The sequence below is a fragment of the Colias philodice genome, chromosome 21 (genome assembly GCF_061535455.1).
Source record: "Colias philodice isolate Cphi_HAF_F1 chromosome 21, ilColPhil1 Martin Lab GWU primary, whole genome shotgun sequence".
Taxonomy (NCBI): domain Eukaryota; kingdom Metazoa; phylum Arthropoda; class Insecta; order Lepidoptera; family Pieridae; genus Colias; species Colias philodice.
The window spans coordinates 1,458,433-1,480,661 of record NC_143106.1 but is presented as its reverse complement, the minus strand read 5'-3'; the positions used below and the strand labels follow the sequence as shown (position 1 = coordinate 1,480,661).

General features: G+C 35.3%; 1 protein-coding gene and 1 long non-coding RNA gene across 5 annotated transcripts in view; one reads left to right on the top strand and one right to left on the bottom strand.

Moving 5' to 3' along the window:
• Positions 1 to 22,229, top strand: part of LOC149478646 (uncharacterized) — a 329,584-nt gene that overhangs the window by 9,689 nt on the left and 297,666 nt on the right. The window lies entirely within an intron of this gene.
• The window catches only part of Smr (nuclear receptor corepressor smrter), a 140,077-nt gene that overhangs the window by 29,712 nt on the left and 88,136 nt on the right, over positions 1 to 22,229 (bottom strand). For all 4 annotated transcript variants that reach the window (XM_089708628.1, XM_089708627.1, XM_089708624.1 and 1 more), the window contains 8 exons: positions 17,054 to 17,209; positions 9,808 to 10,015; positions 8,598 to 8,720; positions 7,799 to 7,966; positions 6,647 to 6,814; positions 2,283 to 2,408; positions 1,664 to 1,871; positions 872 to 1,034 (listed from right to left, as the gene is read on the bottom strand). In XM_089708628.1, the coding sequence (XP_089564754.1) occupies positions 872 to 1,034; positions 1,664 to 1,871; positions 2,283 to 2,408; positions 6,647 to 6,814; positions 7,799 to 7,966; positions 8,598 to 8,720; positions 9,808 to 10,015; positions 17,054 to 17,209 (1,320 nt within the window). The remainder of the gene's footprint in view (positions 1 to 871; positions 1,035 to 1,663; positions 1,872 to 2,282; positions 2,409 to 6,646; positions 6,815 to 7,798; positions 7,967 to 8,597; positions 8,721 to 9,807; positions 10,016 to 17,053; positions 17,210 to 22,229) is intronic.

Below are 22,229 nucleotides of genomic sequence, written 5' to 3'. Positions count from 1 at the left end.
TATGTCCTTTCTCGGGTATCAAAATATCTCCATACCTCATGCAAATTGGTTCAGTAGTTTAGGCGTGATTGAGTAACAGACAGACAGACAGAGTTACTTTCGCATTTATAATATTAGTATGGATATAAAACTCAAAGGTGACTGATATAATGATCTATCAACGCACAGCCCAAACCACTGAACGTATCGGGCTCAAATTTGGCATGCAGGTAGGTAGATGTTAGGACGTAGGCATCCGCTAAGAAAGGATTTTCCGAAATTCTTGCGGGAACGGGGAAAAACGGGGATGCACGTACAAAGTCATGGGCGGAAGCTAGTTATTATTCAATAGTTAGTTGTAAACAGTTTATTAAAATTCATGTTAACATTCATTCATGTAGATAAACAAGTTAAGACAGAGCGTCTTTTGTTTGTCTTTAACTTAGTAGGAGAACAAAACAAAAAAAATGTGTGCGTGTACTAGTGTACACACGTAAGAAGTGGAACTTCTTTATGACCTTATTTTTCAAAAATAATTTACTATATGCAACTTTACAGAAATATGTCGAATCACGCGTGGTAGGGATAAGAAAAAGATGGCGCGTAACGGAAAAATGTCACGCGTAACGAAAAAATGTTACACTAAATTTTTTTTCCAACCCCGATAAAGAAATTTCACTTCAATACTGCTCCTTTTGTGTAAAATTTAAAACGAAATAAATTATTGAAGTGAAACTTCTTTATCGGGGTTGGAAAAAAATTTAGTGTAACATTTTTTCGTTACGCGTGACATTTTTCCGTTACGCGCCATCTTTTTCTTATCCCTACCACGCGTGATTCGACATATTTCTGTAAAGTTCTGATGGTCGTGTGGTACTAGCTGATGGTATACCTGACGCAGTCCCGCACGCTCTTGCGCGGCAGGAAGGAGGCGATCTGTCCGAAGTTCTTGGGATGCTGCAGATACTTCTCTCGGAACAGTTCCCGCTCGCCCGGGGACCACGTGTTGCGTAGTTGCAGCTCCTTGTGTTCCGTCTCCATGTCTATACAACGCTCTGTGGACGATAAATTATTTAGTACCTTATTTGCAAGTTAATTTTTTTTTATATGGAATAGCCAGGCATTTGACTGCACTTCTACCTGATGGTAAGTAGTGATGCAGTCTATGAAAGGGCATGCCTGATTATATAGAGCCTATTCACTCTTGCCTTGAATAGATTTAAATTATATTTCTCGGGGAAGACGGAAGCGGGTAGGGCGTTCGTTGAGATATGCATTTATTAGTACATATTTTAAAGGTATTATGGTTTGGGTTACATAATAACTGACGTAATCTGTAGTTAGGTACAGGAGTTTGACCGCAGTGGAAAGTGTAATTCCTCCATCGAAAAATAGAGGATCCTCGAGCAATCTACGATTGGCTGGCTGATAAGGGACCCGTTGAATGATGACGGAAAACTGTTTACATGCTCTATAGCGAAAACATTTCATATAGAAGACGACATAAACCATTTTTGATGCTTTTGGGATTTTACAATGAGACACGACAAACTTCACCACATCAAACATTAAAATATTTTTTTATATAATTAAGAAAGAATTTATCATTGGACTAATTTCAACAGTTATTATAACATAAGTAACTACATCTTTGCCATAGGCTTAAACGCAAGCCAAAACCTACTATTAACATCCAGGTGCAAAGGTCTGGGCTCCTTGGGGTCCCTGAGCAGGGGGGGCACCACAGTAAGGGACCGCATCTTCTTGTCCTCATGCTCCTGTTCATGTAGACCATCAGCTATCTCCTCCAGTTCAGCTTCAGATTTGACCCGGGCTCCGAGTCGGTTGAAACGTTCCCTTTCTTCTCTTTGTTTCCGGAGTTCAGGGAATACCTGGAAGATTTTTATGAGTTAAGTTTGTTTGATCTTTAGATAGTTATAATTTATTTGATCAATAGATTATTTGGAGAAATTAGTAAACGACATAGCTATTAACGAATAGGTAGTTAATTAGACGTTAATAATAATTAAGGTAGTTATTCCGGAGGAACCAACGCCGTCGGAGAAATGTTTTATTTTTTGTTAATAATAGTTTTTAGACCTTTTTAAGGAAGTATTAAGTGTTCCAGAACAACTTTATATGATTTATATGCTACAATAAAACTTTATAATAACTCCGTCTAAGGAATCAGTCTTATTTAATTTTCATTCTATCTGTTATATTGCCTATTTATCTACCTACACTTAAAGCCAAATATATTTTTATATCATTTAGTACAACATAACCAATAATTAAAATTATACCTTTTCAAAGAACTCCCTATTTCTTGCATCCTTGGCTTTCCTCTTCTGTCCTTGTTCCAGTCTCTCTACACGACGCATCCATTCGGCTGCTCGCCGACTGTATGCTTCCGCTAATGCGTCTTCTTTCTGGAAATTAAGACAATTATTTAGATAATAATTGTGTTATTCTTTGTAGTATGCTCAAACTTACCCATTGAACCCCCAACGGCCAGATCCGGCCGCGACACAATAGATTTTCTATTGTGTCTGTGATTCCGGGGCCTGATGGATTAAGGGGCTGTATCTATACTAGTATTATAAAGCTGAAGATGTTTGTTTGAACGCGCTAATCTGAGGAACTATTGGTCCGATTTGAAAAATTTTTCGGTGTTAGATAGCCCATTTATCGAGGAAGGGTATAGGCTATATATCATCACCCTAAGACCAACCGGAGCGGAGCAATGCGGGTGTAACCGCGGGACACAGCTAGTAAAATATATATAAAGTTATAGGATCCTGTTTTCAGTATTGTATGGCAATCATGCTTAATGGATAAATTATTATAACATGTTTTTACCATCATACACTAAGTTAGAAGCTGATTTTTCTGCACTGCTTAACCCTTAAAGCTTTTCTGTCACTTTTTTAGTACATGTACTTATTGCCGTGTAAATCTTGAACGTTCCAAAAAATCTAGAAAATTGACTACGTTGGAGAAAGTACGATAACAATCCTTTATTTTTCTCCTACATGCCAATTATAGAGAACATTTGATTCGTGTGCTAGGTGACTGTTGAATTTAGGGATTCCCGGAATTAGTGATGGTTTGTGTTTCTGGTCAATAATAGCTTTAATGAAATAGTTTCCATGTTTGATTGCTATTGATTTAACTTTCAGGTGAGATAAACTGTTATTTTTGCTCTAAAGATTATGAAATATTCAAATAATTCTATGACAAAATATTTGAAATATAGCTGGTCCGTTTTTTGGGACAGTGCCGTAGATACAGGTAACTAAGAACCCATTGGCATGTCCCAAGAAACGGACGTTGCCATGATTCGTACTTTAATAAAATATCACTTTTATGGGATTTTCTTGCTTTAGAGTATTTAATTATATGTAGAATTATTTTTAATTAAGTTCAAAATGACGAATATAATCTAAGACAAGTTAAATCTGTTGGGTCTACAATAGAACCGGGAGTTCCTCGACCTCCACATGCATTTCGTCTAAATGTCCTAATCATCGGCTAAATATCACTTCACATTTTAGAAAAACCATTATTATTTGTATTAAATGAAACCAAAGGTTGCTTGACACGAAATAATAAATGTTATTTAACATTCCACACAACTAAATAGTGTGATTGAGCTCGAGAGGGCTCAATTATCATTTGTTAGGTATTTAGTTAAAATTGAAGAATTTTTTGTTATTATAGAAAGTGAAAATACTGTGATACAATAAAACAATAAAATGCTACTTGAAATTGTTTACAATTGTGTTATATTAAGTGAATTTTATTTTTTTTCATTCTTATTTTATAAGCTGTATGACAGCGTTGTCCGTTTTTTGAGACAGCAATGAAGACAGGGTTCTTGGCAAAGGGCGTTTTAACGGACATCCTGAAAAACCTGCTTACAGAAAATTTGTTTTATTTTTTTCTCTACTATAGTATTTTTTAATCAATAACTATCACTAAAACCAATTTAGGTCATATCTGGGTACATTATTTCAGGGCTTGCCGTGTTAAGGGTTAAGGGCTTGGTCTAGTAGTGCAAACAAATGCATCCTGTCATCCTATATGTACAAAAATGTACTACGGGAAAGTTGCTCCACTTAATTTTTAAAAATTAAATCATTCGTATGCATAATTTAATATTCGTAATAAGTACCAAAAATGACAATTTGAAACAATTTTCGTGAAAATTACACCGGGTGATTTTTTTTTATCAGTACACAAAATTTGCGAATACTTTCTATTGATATCTTCAACTTCATGTTTATATAACTGATCAACTTTTACAAAGAAATTTGGACGAAATATAAAAAAAAATAAGCTTTCCATACAAAATGCATAACTCTATACATTTTTTTCGACCTAAGTTTCTTAGTGAAATTTGTTCAGTTTAACTAATAAAACGGATAAACAAATTTTGTATACATAATAAAAAAAATGTAATGTTTGTGTTAAAAAATTATAAAATAGAAAAATACGCAAATGAAAACAAAAGATATTTATTTCTGACTAGCTTCCGCCCGCGACTCCGTCCGCGCGGATGTCGGCCTTCGCGTCTTCTACAGATTTATTATATTATGTATAATATATAGATTTATATTGATAAACCTAATAAATCTTTTGCTAGCATTCTGATGCTTTATCGGTTGCACTGGATTTATCTCTTTTTTTTTCAATCGCTTGAATGATATAGGATGGGTCCTTGATGGGCATCGAATGCTGAAGTCTCGAATCAATCAATTCTGACAGTAGGCAATTTATGTAAAATCTTGATAATGGTCCATCATTTTATTTTGCCTAAACGTTACATAATTTTTTATATATTCTATTTTTAACGAATGATTCACTCCAGTCCAAACAGCAAATAAGCAGACTTCTGCTTCTGCAACGTTTAGTTGCAGAAGCAGAAGTGAATCTGCTACCACTGAAGGATGTTTCATTGTGATCAGCAAATTTTCACCACTGCTGTCGATTATTTGTTTTTCATTTTTAATCAGCAATTGGGAATCATCAGTTTTGTTTTTTGCAGATTGGTGATGTACCCTAACAATACGTCGAAAAGGGAAAGCATCAACGAATTATCGTTTTCGTCCTCTTTTTTTATTCTTCGCGTCTCTGTTACTTGTGTTTGTTTAGTTCTCAACACCCACTGAATTTTCTATGTTATTGTGATCTTCCATTACATCTGAGTTTTGATGATGTGATGATAATCCATTCGTTTTAATATTGGTACTTAGAGTTGGTGGACTTAACTAGAAATGGCGGACTAAATTTGTCAGCGCGTCTGTAAGATCAGAATATAAAACCAACATCCTGTATTTAAGTTACAAAATTAATAATCAAACAACATGCCGCTACGTTGAAAATGACTAGAAGAAAAAATTAAAACACCTCGGCATATAATTTTGGAGTAAACAAATCATTTTCCCCGTATGGGGATTTCCCCGGATGAACTTGGGAAGTTCAAGTTCTCAATACAAGTTTATATTATATTTCGTATTTCTCAAACGAAAAATAAACATTTTTGGAACTTCAAAAAAAAATATTATAAGAAAATTTATGAGCTTACTTTAGTTTTAAAGAAATATCCCTTTACTGACACCCCGTAAAATAAAGAAATTGTTGCCAATCACCTTTGCAATCTATTTGGTTTCATTAACTTTATGTTCGAAGATAATTTTTTTTCTAGTAGTTACACGCGTATTTTTTTCGTTTATTTTCCATATCGAAATCAAATGTTTAAAAATACGAATATTTGCACAAAACTAAGATAAAAATAATCAATTAACAAAAATATTAAATTTAATGAAGTAGAGCAACTTTCACTTCGGTATGAAGGAAAATCGAGCGTAGAGCACACGTCAGAACGCTCCGGCCCAAGGAGCGCGACTAAAGAAATTCGCTAGGATTTTTCCTAATTATTTTAAATATTTTTTTAATATTTAAAGAATTATCAAAATTCTAAAAAAAATTTTTTTAAAGGATTAATACTCATTGGTCTTCAACCAACTCGAATAAATTAATGGAAAAAATAACTTTTAGCAGTATTTATCAATAGATTTTGTAAGGCAAAAAATGGGAAATTTAATGAATTTATAACGTTCTAATTAAGAAAATCATAAGTTTTTCGGCAATTGTATTCAGCAGTTTTTAATAACGACTATATAAGGATAATAATGTGCTGATCAGATTGTGTAAATTGTAATCGGTTGCAACGTAGTGAGTGCACAAACTTAGCTCGAAATGTCTTTGGGGGAAAGAGACTTATCTTGAAGGCCTGATTAAGGTCACATAAAGTAACTTTATAAATTTGAAAAAATTCACGCGCATTGCGTATATAACACTAATTGATAAACAAGAAAAAAAAATTCAGTTTATCATTTCATTAGCCGGGAAAAAATTGTCAAATAACTTGTTGAAAACGCAATTTTGCTAGACTGCAGCCTTAAGTGCAGAAAAATCAAGTTCAAATTCAAGTTTGTAATGAAACACAAATCCTTTTTCATGGACAACATACAGTAAAAGATTGTATGTTACAAATATTTTTATAGTTACACCAATCTTCTGGTAGTTACACCAATCTTTTAGTAGTTACACCTACTTTTTGCCTAACCCCAACCCATAATCTCCCATCCCTAACAAAACCCACCTTTTCCGCCTCCAGCCTCACAGCCCGCAAATGGTCTGCTAACCGTTTCCGGAAGCTCTTGTGTTTGCGGATGTTCTCGTGGTATATGAGCGTGTCCTGCGGTTGGTTGTACAGCGGGTACGTCACTTCCGGCCCGAGGTGCGCGAGCGCAGCGTGCCCTGCTGCCGCCTGGAATAGAGGAATATAATTATTATAATCTTTTTAGTTAGATAAAGTACAAATACAATCTTCAAATTCAAATTCAAATTGCTTTATTGCACGCCTCATAAGCGAAGCGTTGAGGTGGGTACTACTGTCACTTCGCGCAAAACATCTGATTTTTCAAACTTAAAATGTCTTTATGTATCATACATTGCACTTGTAAGATAATACATACACACACATATTAAGAAAAAACACTATTTTTAACGTTCATGATATTTTTGATGTCATTTTTGTTATTTAAACTAGTTAAAAAACAGTTTAAAAAAGTTCTGTCTTGGACGTCCGTGTGTCTGTATGTGCGGATCCTTTTTCTTGTTAACACGATAGCGACCGAAATACTTTACTAATCAAGTCTTTTTTTTTCTCTTACGCTTGAGTATGCTCAGGAATAGAACCCTTTCATTTTTCAGGGTCTGATTCGATGTGGTTTAATTGTTATTAAATAAACAAAAATAATAATTAATAAATATTTATTAAAAAAAATTATGAGGCGTGCACTTTTGGATTTTCCAAATTATTTTTATAATATTTCGAATTTCAGAAAACCATGACACATTAGCACATTAAATATTGGTAGAACAATAATAAAATAAAAATGTATTATTATTGAAAAGTATTGCAAAGGAGTCGTCATAGATTATTTATACATATTCTTCCAGTATAACATGTTATAGCCAGCACTTTAGTTTAGTTTCCAAAGTTAAATGTTACGTAATCATGCATTTAAATATTATTTCTTCTATTCTTTCAATTTTCTAATCAATTCTAATTTAATGAGACTTGTTTTAGATATACGTGAGACCGTGAGTGGGTTTTCATTATAAGTACCTAGTTTGAGTCAAATTCTTGTTTGATTTTGAGTGTGTTTAAAGCGATATTTAACTAACACTAACTTGATTTAAAATTTCACGGATTTTTTATATATATTAATTTCCAATAATCACTAACCCGTTTCCTATTATCAGCATATATACACTGCGGCAGACTCCTGTGTCGGGGCGGAGCCTCCTCGGGCTCCGCTGCGGCTGCCGGCTTGGAGGCCGTCTGCTCTAGTTCCTCTTGCTTCTTCTTTAACTTGGCTAACGTGGCCTCCGACAGCGCCATCTCTCTATCCACCTGGAAGGTAAAAGGGGATTTAAAATTAGTAATTGAAGTGAAAACTTCTTTAGCGGCGTTGGGTAAATCTTAAACTCGCGTCAGGACACGTGACCTGATCGAAAAAGCGTAAGACGGATGGATATCAAACATGCTCAACGTTAATATAATCAAGTTTCCACTTCTGCCGGCACTCCCGGAGTGCAACCCGTCTTTTTTTTTATTTATTTATGTTAAATGTTGTTAATTGTTGGGGTAAAAGCTATAATATTCATATGTATTTACAGTAGAAGATGTTTAAAAGACTACATTAGAATTTTGATAAATCAGGCTAATTACGCCCAAAGGATTACCATTACATTAATAAATAGCTTCAAGCTTACATGTATTAGTGAATTATTATCATTACTTTGTTTTTTTAATAGAACCGACATATGACATATATATATTTATTGGATTGTTTTTTTGAGTCTTATATCCACACCATCCTCCGTTATTTCCATAACATAGACTATAGTCCTCAAGAATAGCAAAGAATCATAATATATTTCTTCATTGAACTTCAGAATTACGAATAAATGTTAATAGCATCAACATCCTATATTTACACACACAATAACCAAGTTTAAGAGCAAATAAAAACAATAGCTACCTTAGATATTTGCTGTAACAGATCATCTTTGGTGGTGCGAAAGTTCTGGTCTTCGATCGTCGGCTCTGAGGGCGGGTTCGGTGAGAGCACCTCCACCGTGTTATACGAGTTCATAACGGGCTCCTGGAATTATAGAATAATCATTTTTTATAAGTATGTCTCAAAATATTAATGTCAATAGTTCATATATTTGTGGTAGTTATTCCGGGTCTTGGATTGGCAAGAAATCCAACAAAATCTGTCTATCAGTTAACGATTTATTAACTCCTACCTTATATAAACTTAATGCAGAGTGTGTAGGTATAGTATTATGTAGTTCATAGTTTTTGGTTTAAATATTACCATTAAATAGATTTATTCTTCTTATATTTTGCACTATTTGTAAGATATTCTTGTTCATTATTATAAATTCACAACATGTGTAAAACTATTACTATATAACCGAAATAATATAAATCTAACTAATTAATAAACTCAAATAACATCTTCATTAGTGTGAAATATCAAAATTTGCAAGTTTCTAAACTAATAAGTAGAATCCTGCTTGCTAATTATACTGTCACTCAATTACTCATTTAATTACAAAATAGTTGGAAGGTATGGGATAATATATTGTAATTAAAGTTTTGTTCAATATTAATGGTAGTCAATTATACCAGATAATATTTAATGCTTATAAGTTATCTTCTAATATCTAATATAATATATTATAAAGGCGAAAGTTTGTATGGATGTATGGATGTTTGTTACTCTTTCACGTAAAAACTACTGAACCGATTACAATGAAATTTAGCACACATATAGAGGGTAACTTGGATTAACACATAGGATAGATTTTATCCCGGAAATCCTACGGGAACGGGAACTATGCGGGTTTTCCTTTGCAAAAGCGGGCGAAGCCGCGGGCGGAAATCTAGTAACTAATAACCATTTTACAAGATTCAAGAAGTGTATTTGTTCTTGTTCATTATACCTCTACAATCTACATAAATAGGGATACTTAATAGGTATTAATAATTTTGAAATGTTTAAATGTTTTTTTACTATTTTATTTTCAATAGTAACTTTCTAACTGCAATGTTATAGGTATAATCCACCAATTGATTATGACCATAGGAGACCCGTTTCTCAGTTATGGGCTGATGGTGATGACCACAACAAACTTATTGTGTGTGTGTATAGTTATAGGTCTACACCACCACGAACTTACTCTAGTATCGACCCTGAGCGGCTGGTGCTGCTGGTGCGACTGGTGCGGCCGCTCAGCAGACAGCCGGATCTTCTTGAAGGGCGGCGGGTCCGCGGGCGGCGGGTGGTGGGCCGGCGGGCCGGGCGGCGGCGGCAGGTACGCGGAGCCGAGCAGCGACATCCGCGCGCCCGACCGGTACTCGCCCACCGTGTTGCCGCTGCGCCCATAGCTGAAAAACAATAATTATAATGAGTATAAATACTTCAGATACGTAATATGAGGGTTGGTACCTGATCGTACCTTCGTGGAAATTATTCATAACCCATTGAGCCCCAAGCGGCCCGATCGGTCCCAGACACAATAGATTTTCTATTGTGTCTGTGGTTCCGTGGCCTGAGTTATTAATTTAAATTATTGTCTATGTGATACATTGTTACTTGAAGTACATTACAATAAAATTAATGTTAGGAATATTAAGTTGTAATTTAATGAAAATAAGCACCATCAATTTTAAGTTTTCGAAATTCTATACGTAATCATTTTGTTTTAACATGTACAAGTACATGCGTATGAAGTATCCCATGAAAAATGCCATTAGGAAAAAATACTTACAACTTTATTATAACTTTACTCCTCCATTTTGCGGAAATATTATAATAATGAAAGAATAAGACAGTATAAATTACAACAGCTTACAAGACACACCAATAATTAATAAATTTTAAACTTATCCCGAATTATAAAATCAAATTCCATCCAATTCAATAATTCTACGAATATTTCATGCGAATATAATAGGGTTCCTTTATATAAATTCCTGTTACCTAAACGATCGAGGGTCATCAAATGAGTTGAACGACCGAATTATTTGCGCGGTAATTATACGATTTTTCATACATAATATTAATTCGCAAATTTAATATTTATGCAAATAAGTTTCGGATAAATTGTGAGGTTTAAATTATACTCTTTTATTATAATTACTGTTCACTGTATAAATACTGATAGGTACGACATTTGTTTAAAGATAAGATGTTTAAAAAAGTCTCCAAAACACAAGTCAAGGATTAAATTAGGTACTTTATTTAAATTATCATGTTTATAATAATAGGCATGACGAAAGATTTTGAAATTCTCTTCCATAATGTGTGTATACGTTTACTATACAAGAAAAACCCTATATTTCGGTAATATACTTAAATTTAACGAAGATTAAAGCCATTTTTCAAAAAATATTTAATATCTGTGCCAAAACAGCTCGCAGGTGTCATGGCGTAGGCGTGACGTCAAACTTTGGTAAATAGATAATTATTTGTACGCATTGCGAAGAAAATTAAAAAAGTCTTTATTTAATATGTGTTATAGAAACGAATTACAAAGTTTATAAGTGGTGTGCAGTATTGCAGTGTGAATCCACATAAAAATAATGCTCAAAAATGTGTTAGTAATTATTTCAAGCGAAAAAATAATAAGAAATTATTGTATAAACTTGGCGCGGAGAATCCCGAACCATGTATTCGTGAATTCGCAATTATATTTCTGTTCTGAGTCGATAAAGCATACGTGAAACAATAGAAAATAAATAAAAATGCGTATTCTCAACATATTCATAACAACAAAATACATCTGACGTGAGTTGTTTACTTATGCGTGACGTCACGCGTGTTTTAGTCAAAATGGCGAACTTCAGAATTTCAATGTTTTATTTTATTGATAATCTCATTAATCTTAATGTTTTTAAGATTTCTAAGTCGCTATATTTAATTTATTTATTATACATTTTCCCTTAAAAACACTAATACGATCATTTATGGATACTGTCGTCATGCCTATTGTTGCGTGGTATTACGTAGTAAGTTAAATAACATATCCAATGTCTGCCTATGAGATAAAATATGAGTTTAACACATGTTTAACATCGGTTTTGCTGCAATCTAATTTGCAATTTAATTTAATTTAAATTTAATCATTACTAACTTATAGATACTCTACAATAGCGACAAAATTAAAATCAACTTTGGAGAGCTTTTTTCCAACATATTGGTACAAATCCGTATATCTGCAAGCCTACGTTTTCTATTTCTTACAAATAAACCAAGTTTTTCCCTTTTAATCCATTCGCATTTCATGAATACACAATCTACTAAATTAACACATTAACCACGAAACAAAATCGACGGAGCAGATAGCAATCTCAAAACAATGCTAATTGCAGAAGCACACTGCAAATTGAATCGGGTCAGTGACCTCGTACATGACTCAGTTTAGTTAACCTATCTACAGGACGAAAAAACCCTGTAAATAGTACATTCTTATGTTTAATTCAACGCAAATATTTGGACATAATTATCATCGTAATGAAACACGATTTATGCATTATTACCTAACCTTGTAATTTTAAAACATAGCCAAACGTGGCCAAACCTTGTTCATATCTGAATACGACTTCATTCAACATCTAAGTAAACTTTCGTTGAAAATATCTACCCATTACATTCGTTTATTAATAGCACATAGAAAAATCAATAACCACGTGCTTTTCGCGCGCGGATCTCGCTTCCAGGGTTGCCAGTGTGGCTGTGGATATAGAACAGGCCACAGGGCTGCTACAAGCCCACGTGTCGCCACGTGACATCCATTTTAAGATTTTGAGATCATTGTCCCGCGGCACGTCGCGTTGATTCCATTACAATTTGCACGCGAATTAATCGCATAGGGTTGCGAATTATATTTTTATGCAGTGTATAAAACAACTAAACAAAATTAACAAGATTTAATTTTTGGTAAACATTTTCTAGAACGTTCTTGAGCAAATGATGTGTCTGTTATTCGATCTTACCATAATTATTTCAATAAACAAGTTAAAATTTGAATAGAATCTGTGACCTGGTAGAGAACAGGAATCTAGTTTGATGGCAGGAAATATAAAAGAAAATAATGGCGCAGTAGTAGTGTTCATAAAAATATCAAAAGAAGTTTATAAGGAACTAAAAATAATATTCTTAGTACCTAAATTTACATATTTCACAAGTATTCATTAAAATTGCAAGCGTCACGATTACACAACACGAGTGCATACTCATCTATAAATAAATTATGTTTATTTTATTACTTGGCAATTTATAGATTTACGTCACACGATTGTAAGCGTATTCTTGCATATTTCATTCAACCCTCGACCACCAAAACTAGGTAATTCTCACTTCCCGTGAAATTGAAATGTTGTAACGTTCAAAGACAATAAAATAAAGTTGGAAAGCTGACAACCTTGCGTTCGAGAAATCGGCCAGCGACGACGCGGGGACGGGGAAGGCCAAGGTTGCGGCGCGCGGCGCGGGGCGGGCGGCGGATAACTGTAGCGGCTGTTTATTTTTTATTATTATTCATCGAGCGTCGCGGACACGTGGTCGCCAGCGTGCTGCTCTCGATTCGCGATACGCATTGCAGTTATGCTTTCGTGCGCTACACTCTACACAGACAGTTCGCTGACGTGGCGCGGAACGCGTCCCAGATTACTAACTTCATCCACCTACTTTTTATGCCAGACTTTACTCGACATTTTAGTAATCACTTTTATGAAGCAGCATTACTAGCAAGCATTACTAGTTTAAAGCTGTCGCTTGCCTCGTCTGCCCTAACTCCTAATGTACGTATGCTTCATCATCAGCCCATATATGTTCCCACTGCTGGGACACGGGCCTCCTATGAGGGTACAGGCCATAATCCACCACGCTGGCCAAGTGCGGGTTGGCGGATGACACATATCGTCGAACTTTTGATTCTTCGACATGTCGGTTTCCTCACGATGTTTTCCTTCACCGTTCGAGCAGTGGTGATGTTACAACATGCGCAGATAAATTGAAAAATCAATTTATTTCCTGCGCGCTCGCCCGGTCTCGAACCCCGGACTTATCGATTCGAAGTCCGAGGTCTCACCACTGAGCCACCACTGATCACGTATGCTTAGATCTTTGAAACTGCGCAACAGATTTTGATGCAGTTTTTTTTAATACATAGATAGAGTGATTCAAGGGGAAGTTTTTACTTTTTATTAGGTATAAGGCAAAGCGGGCGGAAAGCTAGTATCTAATAACTTTGGTGTCAGTCAAGATAATATCTTGTAATGTCATTAAAGCGGCATTGTACTTTAATTACCCAACGCCAGTCATTAAGATCGGAATCGGCCAAATTGCTGAGATAACTCATCGTTAGAGCCATGCTATAGCTATTGCAAATATTCATATTTATTTATGAGATTCTAAATTAAGTTACAGTCGCAATTCACTATCGTATTCCAATTATTTGTATAACAATTACAAATGGTACGCGTATCCTTAAAAATAAAATTACGAAGCTTAATTAATCAAGCAACGAATTTCAAAATTTTCATTTCATTCATTCTTCTATACATTAAGTACATGCTATCTATTTGCTTATTTTTAGCTATAAACCACGACTCATAATTTTTAATATCCGAATTCGAAATCAAGAAAGATGTAAAAAAGCTAGTACATACTTAATAAATGATTTAATTAAAAAGAATCACCATTTACCTCCATTTACTAACACGTTCGCAAAAAATAAATTTGCCATACTAACAAATACATTTTGCGTTGTAAACCTATCCTGTTGTTACTTAATCGACATATAAATATGACAAAGTAAACGTAATTCGAGTGGTTCTGTTTAAATTCGATATGTCTGAGTTATACTATGCTAGTTATAGTGATGTAACTTCGCAGAAATATGACGTAATGCTTAAAAATATTTCTACTTTATAGGCGGAGCCTTAAACCATGGTTAACTGTCATGGTCAAGCATATATTATTGTATTATTGAAGAATAAACATAAGAATAAATTTATCGGGTGAAAAATATTGATCTGGTTTAAACAACATGGTCATTTATATCTAGTTTAATATATTATCATGTACGTTTGCCTATACGCATGTAAATAAGTTTAACGACATCATAATATCTCCTATTACAAATCTCGAATAAGTATTATAAATCTTATCTATCTCCTATTATAAATCTTGATGGAATCTTATGTTCTTAATAAAAGCGTAAGGTTATACTATATCCCCTACATTCCAATACGATAGTTCGTTCGTTCGTTCGTTCGTTTAAGCCGTGGGACGTCCACTGCTGGACAAAGGCCTCCCTCAAGGATTTCCAGTACGACTGGTCACCGGCGGCCTGCATCCAGCGGCTCCCTGCCACTCGGATACGATACGATAGTGTCTAAACGAATTTCATTTCTTACTTTTTCCTTTAAAATCCTAACCGTGACCTAATTAACAACTCCCATTAGTAAATCACTCCTACAATCATGTTATGAGGTTATGGCACTCCACAAAGGTAATCTCAGTTATTCCTGTAGCGGTGAGAGTGCCAGGCGGAGTGCCAGACGTGTGCCAGCGGTCTGCGCAGTGCCAGTGCAGTTTACCCATTGGCTGATTGCCAGACTATTATGAAAAGATCGCGTTACGTCACAGCCGTCGCTTATAATTGAGTATTTGAATTAAAATTTTTTTTGTGATAAATGGAAAGATTATATATTAGTTTTATAACAAAACTGTTTTTATTTTTATTTTTTTGCAATAATTCAAAAGTTATTTCAAAATAAAAATTAGTCTTTGAATCCAGTACCGAAGACACGCCGGCAACTCCCGAAGCGTCACCCAAGCGCGTGTGACGTCATAATGTTAATTTTCACTCATTGCAGTTGATAGAACAATAAATATAGTTTGAAATACTTAACAGGATAATAAGGTAAATTTATGAAATTATTGTATTGTTACCGGGTTTTTATAAGTATACAAAATTTAAATTAAATCCGTCGGTTTATAGTGGGTCTAAATCGAATCGAAAGGAGAATTGGTTACATACAAACATATGTTTTAAGCTGATCCTGGCGATCCTTATCAGGATAAATTTATGATATTATTGTATTGTCATCGGACCTTGATAAGTGTTCAAAATTTGAACAAAATCCGTCGGTTTTAAGTGGGTCAAAATCGAGTCGAAACTTCGAAAGGATTCTGTTACATACAAACATACAGGTGAAGCTAATAAAAGCGTGTTAATACAGTGTTTTGATCTATTTAATTTTGTTGTCATTATTAAATTACATATTAAATATATTAATTGTTAATTATATTACTTAAATTTATATTAAAAATGGCGAACCTCAAAAGTTATCGTTTTGTACCATTATGTACGAATACTACAAAGGCAACTCCTGACAAAAATCGGTGATCATAAATATATCAACATCTATTCTTGATGATTCTTATTTTTTTCGTAACTAACTAACTAATTCGGAACCAACTAACAAATCGTATTTTAGCAATAAACTTTCAATATTATTGTCTAGTCACGTGTAATAGCCGTAAACGCTATGTACTGCAGTTAATACATAGCTATAACATTATGACGTCACAACTGTGGTGACCAGTCATGGCGCGTTTGTAGTCACGTGATTCTAATTTAAATTTCATCAATTTTTAATTGCTTATAATTAACGGAAAAAATTTTTTTTGAAGTTATTTGTATTAAATATCAATATTATTAATAATAAAGTTTCAAAATACATAAAAAAAATCAATATTTTTTTTTTATTCAAATACTCAATTGTTAAGGACGATTATTAATATATATGGCCTGACTTTTCGGTATCCGTTTTTGCAGTGACAACATTTTTGGTTAATCTTGATAAAATATATTCGACATGATTGATGAACAAACATGGAACTTTCCCACTCAATGTTTAAGTAGATACTTGTATCTCTCAACGACTTGACCGCTCTGAAGTGTGCTACAAATGCAAATAACCTAGGTTCGATCGTTCGTAGCTTACGATAGAACAGATTGAACCTTCAATAGGTCGCGAATCTTTTTCTTATTACCGCTTATTAATTCTATTCCTAATTACTATATATCAAGTTACGTCTTCAATGGTAACAGGAAGAATGACTGAATATATCGGACCTAACTACCAAAAAATACATTATTTACATAGTTTAAGCTGATAATTATAGATGGGGTTACTAATTGGTTCATATAATACATTATTTCCTAACAGCTAATATTACAAATTTACAAATGAGAGTGTTTGTTTGTCTACTCTCGTCGGAGCGATTTCATACGATTTTTGACATCTAGGCTACTTTATAGCGCGGTGAAACATCTCATTCCCATCTTCGGGCGAAGCCGCGTACTTAATGCTATGCTTAATAACGTTACTACAGTTATTAATAGTTACCTGTATAAAGGTGCGGAGCCATAGCCGGTCTGGTGCAGTCGCAGCGGCGTGGGCGGGTAGTTGGGCGCGTAGGGGGCCGCCGGCCGCGCCTGCGCCACGCCAACCTGCTTGCCGCCGTACGCCAGCGCACCGTGCCCGTGCTCCGACTGCCCGGGCCTGGGGACAATCAACATGGAACGTTAATAGGGTCAAAACACGGAAAACTTAAGGCTTACGAGACTATGGTCAGTCAGCACTCAACACATTCAAATGCACATGAAGAACATGACGGTTTCAGATGTGACACATAACACATTGCAGGCAAATGCACATTTATTTATTTATTTATTTATTCATCTTTGACTTATAGTACAAAACATACCAACACGCACAAAGATAACAATTATTACAAAGTTTGACTTAAAAATAAGGTACAATTAGAGACAAACGATACAATATTAACATTAAACAGGTCCATTTCAGATTTAGCACGTAACTTATTTAACAAATTGAGTGCATGATGGGTGGGTGCACTCCAAGCGGCTCGCGTCCGGAGCAGGCTCTCCGCGAACAGCGGACAGCTATGTTTATTGTTTAGTGGTAGTTGGACACATGTATTAGTTAACGTAGTAGCCATAAAATTGATAAGTCAAATGATATATCAATATATGTTGTTGCTTTTGCAAATATACCAAAGTGAATAGAAGTAGAAATGATCACAGTTTTTTTTTTTTTTTTTTTTTTTTTTTATTGCAACCCCGGCAATGGAGCAGGCGACCCACTTGATGGTAGGTGATAGTCGCCGCCCATGACGTTTCACAGCATTAGGGAACGTATTGCCGGTTTTGAGGTGGAAGAAGGCTTTTAAGGTGGGTGTAGGCTTTTTTCTTGAAGCTTCCCATGTCATATTGGTTGGGGAACACGGAAGGTGGTAGTTTGTTCCACAAGAGTGTGGTTCTAAGCAGGAAATGCCGTGCAAAACGCACAGTTGTCGAACGCCATGCATCGAGATGGTGACGATGATATTTTTGTTTGTGCCGAGCAGTGCGGTGATGGAACTCTGCAGGTGGCATCAGTGCAAATAGTTCTTCAGAACACTCACCGTTGTAAATGCGATAAAATACACATAGAGACGCAACATTACGCCTTAAAGCCAATGGATCGAGCCGATCGGTGAGCTCAGGAAGGTCGACAATGCGGCAGGCACGACGCTGAAGGCGGTCAAAAGGAAGTAATTGATACTCGGGTGCTCCAGCCCACAAGTGAGAACAGTACTCCATGTGTGGCCGAACTTGTGCCTTGTAAAGTAGCAGGCGATGAGCTGGCGTGAAGTACTGTCTCGCTCTTGCGAGCACCCCGAGTTTCTTTGAGGCTAATTTAGCCTTGTCTTCCAAATGACCGCGAAATTGTACGTCGCTCGCAATGTCGACACCGAGAATTCCGATGCTAGGCGTGGCTTTGAGCGGAGTATTCTGGAACTTAGGGAACACTGCAAAAGGCTTCTTCTTAGCTGAAAATGCGCAAACTTGTGTCTTTGAGGGGTTAAACTGTACAAGATTGTTTTGGCCCCATATTGAGACTTCTTCAAGGGATTTCTCAATTTTAGACACAAGTTTTTTTCGATGCTCGTCCACTTGCTCCTGAGAGAGATTTGCAAGACCGGTATATGCGGCGTCGCCCGTGCTATCGTCGGCATAACAATGAATGTCACGTATTTGTAACATATCATTGATATGTAAAAGGAATAGCGTAGGCGACAGCACGCAGCCCTGTGGAACACCAGCATTCACAGGCAAGGGCTCTGAGCATGATCCGTCGACAACGACCTTAATGCTTCGTGCCTTGAGAAAGCTGGCGATCCATGTGCAAAGTCTCTCAGGGAGTCCGTATGAAGGCAATTTGGAGAGGAGCCCCTTGTGCCACACCCGGTCAAAAGCTTTGGCCACGTCTAAACTAACTGCCATGGCTTCCCCCTTACTCTCAATTGCTGATGCCCATCGATGGGTCAGATACACCAGAAGATCACCAGCCGAACGACTGTGACGGAAACCGTACTGATGGTCACTTAACAACTGGTGATCCTCTAGATACCGTAACACCTGGGAATTTATGATGGATTCCATCACTTTTGAGAGCAAGGAGGTAACCGCGATCGGCCTATAGTTTTTGGGGTCTGAGCGCGTACCTTTCTTGGGTATAGGGTGTACAAGGGCGGTTTTCCAAGTGCTTGGGACTATACTGGAGTTGTACGAGCATCGAAACAAACGCGTAAGAACTGGAGCCAATTCTGGAGCACAGGTTTTCAGAACTATTGCAGGGATTCCGTCTGGCCCATTCGACTTATGAATGTCAAGTGATAGAAGGGCTCTACGCACAGCACGTACACAGTACACTTTAAATTTTATTCCATCTTCACTTTCGTCTATCCTACTTATATTTAATCCTACTTATATTTAAAATCATCAATGAAACCCTAATTAGATAGGTCTGTAGATCCCTCAATACATAATTCATTCAAACCCTTCTTAGTTACTTAAAACAATAACCACACAACCACCATTCCACCATCGATGCAATCCACATAACACAACCACTAAGCAATAAAACTTGCCCAACATGGCCAAGGATCCAGACAATGGCCATCATTAGTAGCTAGCTCATAATAGCTCGTCCTGACACTGCAAACTAGTTTAGAACTTCTCTTCGTAAAAACGAATTATATTGTCGATTCGTTTCGTATTTGTAGCTATCAAACTATATGTACCTATAGGAATAACTTGAATAAGGACAGGACGTTTCGCGTAAGTTCGAAAAAAGATAGTTTACTAAGGTTTTTGTCAATAAAAAGAAGTTCTACTTCGTCTATTTGGATTTCAAGGCTGTCATGATTCTAAAAGGATAGAAAGAACGTTTTTGCATAAACAATCAACGTGGAAATTTTGGAAATATTTGTAGTAATAAACAATGATTTAAAATGTAACTATAGCTACAAAGCTCATATATCAAACTAGCGGTCCGCCCCGGCTTCGCCCGTGGTACATATTTCGCAATAAAAGGTAGCCTATGTTCTTTCTCAGGGTCTAAAGATTGTCTGTGCTAAATTTCATCAAAATCGGTCCAGTAGTTTATGCGTGAAAACCATACATACATACAAACCTTTCCTCTTTATAATATTATTAGTAACTAGCTTTCCGCCTGCGGCTTCGCCCGCGTTTTCAAAGAAAAACCCGCATAGTTCCCGTTCCCGTGGGATTTCCGGGATAAAACCTAGCCTATGTTACTCGTGGATAATGTAGCTTTCGAATGGTGAAAGAATTTTTAAAATCGGTCCAGTAGTTTATGAGCCTATTCATTACAATCAATCAAACAAACAAACAAACAAACAAAGTTTTCCTCTTTATAATATTAGTGTAGATTACTAATTAGTATTAGTATAGATAGATTGTCAAATGTAAACTTACACTTAATGTCGATTAAGTGTAAGTAAATATAAATACATAATAACAAATAAATAATAAAATAGGAAACTTTAAATTGCCTTCAAAGAAAGTTTTACTCCTAAATAACCCATTGAATTCCAAACACACCATTGCTAACAGATAACTCGAGAAATCTTACTCGAATAACGTAACCACATTATGTATGTAAAATGGAAAACCTCTGCTTAAATAAACAATCAACCCACTTGTAAGTGTGAAAGTTTTATGTTTCCATGTTAAAAAATAAAAACCTTCTCTGTTTTCCGACATCAATGTTCAATACATGATGAATACATGTAGTTTTAATTGGATCGACGACGCATTTTGTAGTCGATGATAGCACTACAGTATCGAGGAAAGTGGGTGTATGGGTTGTATGTATGTGGATACGTAGCTAGGGAATAATTGCGTCAATATGAAAGCAGATATTTCCAGGCTTTAGTAAAGTTTTACTCGGTTAACTCTGCAAACTGTTTTATCTCTCACTCTATTTCAAAACACACTAGTCAGAAGTTAAACTTCTTGGGCACGATTCAAAGATAAAATCGTCGCCTTACTCCATGACGTGACGGTAATGCTGTGACGTGACCTTGAAATTTTATTCTCGCGCCTAAAGAAATTTCACTAAGTTTATTTAAAAGTATTGAACGATACGTCTAAACTCGTTGTCACAGTTAATCATTAAACCCGGTAGAAGTCAGATCAGCTAACTAGTTCTACTCAAAACAAGGAAATAAAGTTAAATCCTTAAATAAATACCGCATTGAAATATTTCCACGACTTGTTATGATACATCATGTATCATACATGATTCATAATGTATGTTTATTAAAGTCCATTGGGTTTGTATTTAAAAGCAATTACATATTAAAAAAGATTACATAACATGTCATGTGATCAATCAGTTAAATCATGTGCTTTTTTATATCGAGAGGTAGAAAACAAATAATAAAACGAATAAATATAAACAAAACTTAGGTCAAATAGAATCACGAATGATTGTAGGTCATAAAAATATAAAGAAAGAAACTGCAAACACATTTGATAACGAGTCTCATTGAAGAAATAAATCTTCATTATGAAATGAAAAAGATAATCCGGTCAAGCACACTTGACTATCTTGTCTATTATATTTTTGTGATATTTTTTTTTTCATAATAATTTGTCTCTAATATTGTATTTCTATATGTATACTCAGTGAATAATTATACAATAATAGGAACCATTTATGTAATCCTATTATCTGACAAATCACAGAAAAAAAAAATAGTCCAAATATAGTCTATTTACATTCAATCGACATGTCCTTTATTCCTCCCCACAATGTACCAATGTTATGAATTATGTGGTGTACAGACACACATACATACGAACTTAACCGTCACGTCGACGCATCTGTTGTGACAGCTGTATAAGAAACGACGCTATGTAAATAAGTTCAATATAACGTACTTACGTGTTGCTATGTTAATCTAATGAAATTGTTGATGGTATCTTTTTTAATTGTAATAGGTTAAAGAGCCGTTATTCCTGCATTTCATAGCCCAGTGTGTGAATATTTATATCAGGGAAAGACAAATTAAACAAAAATAACGCTAATTGTAGCTAATTCTAAGTAAAGCAACGACGCATTGCTAGTCGTACAATAATTACAATCCGTCCAGTCAATCGAATACAAAAACATACCTCACGAATTACCAACTTGTTCAGAAAATACC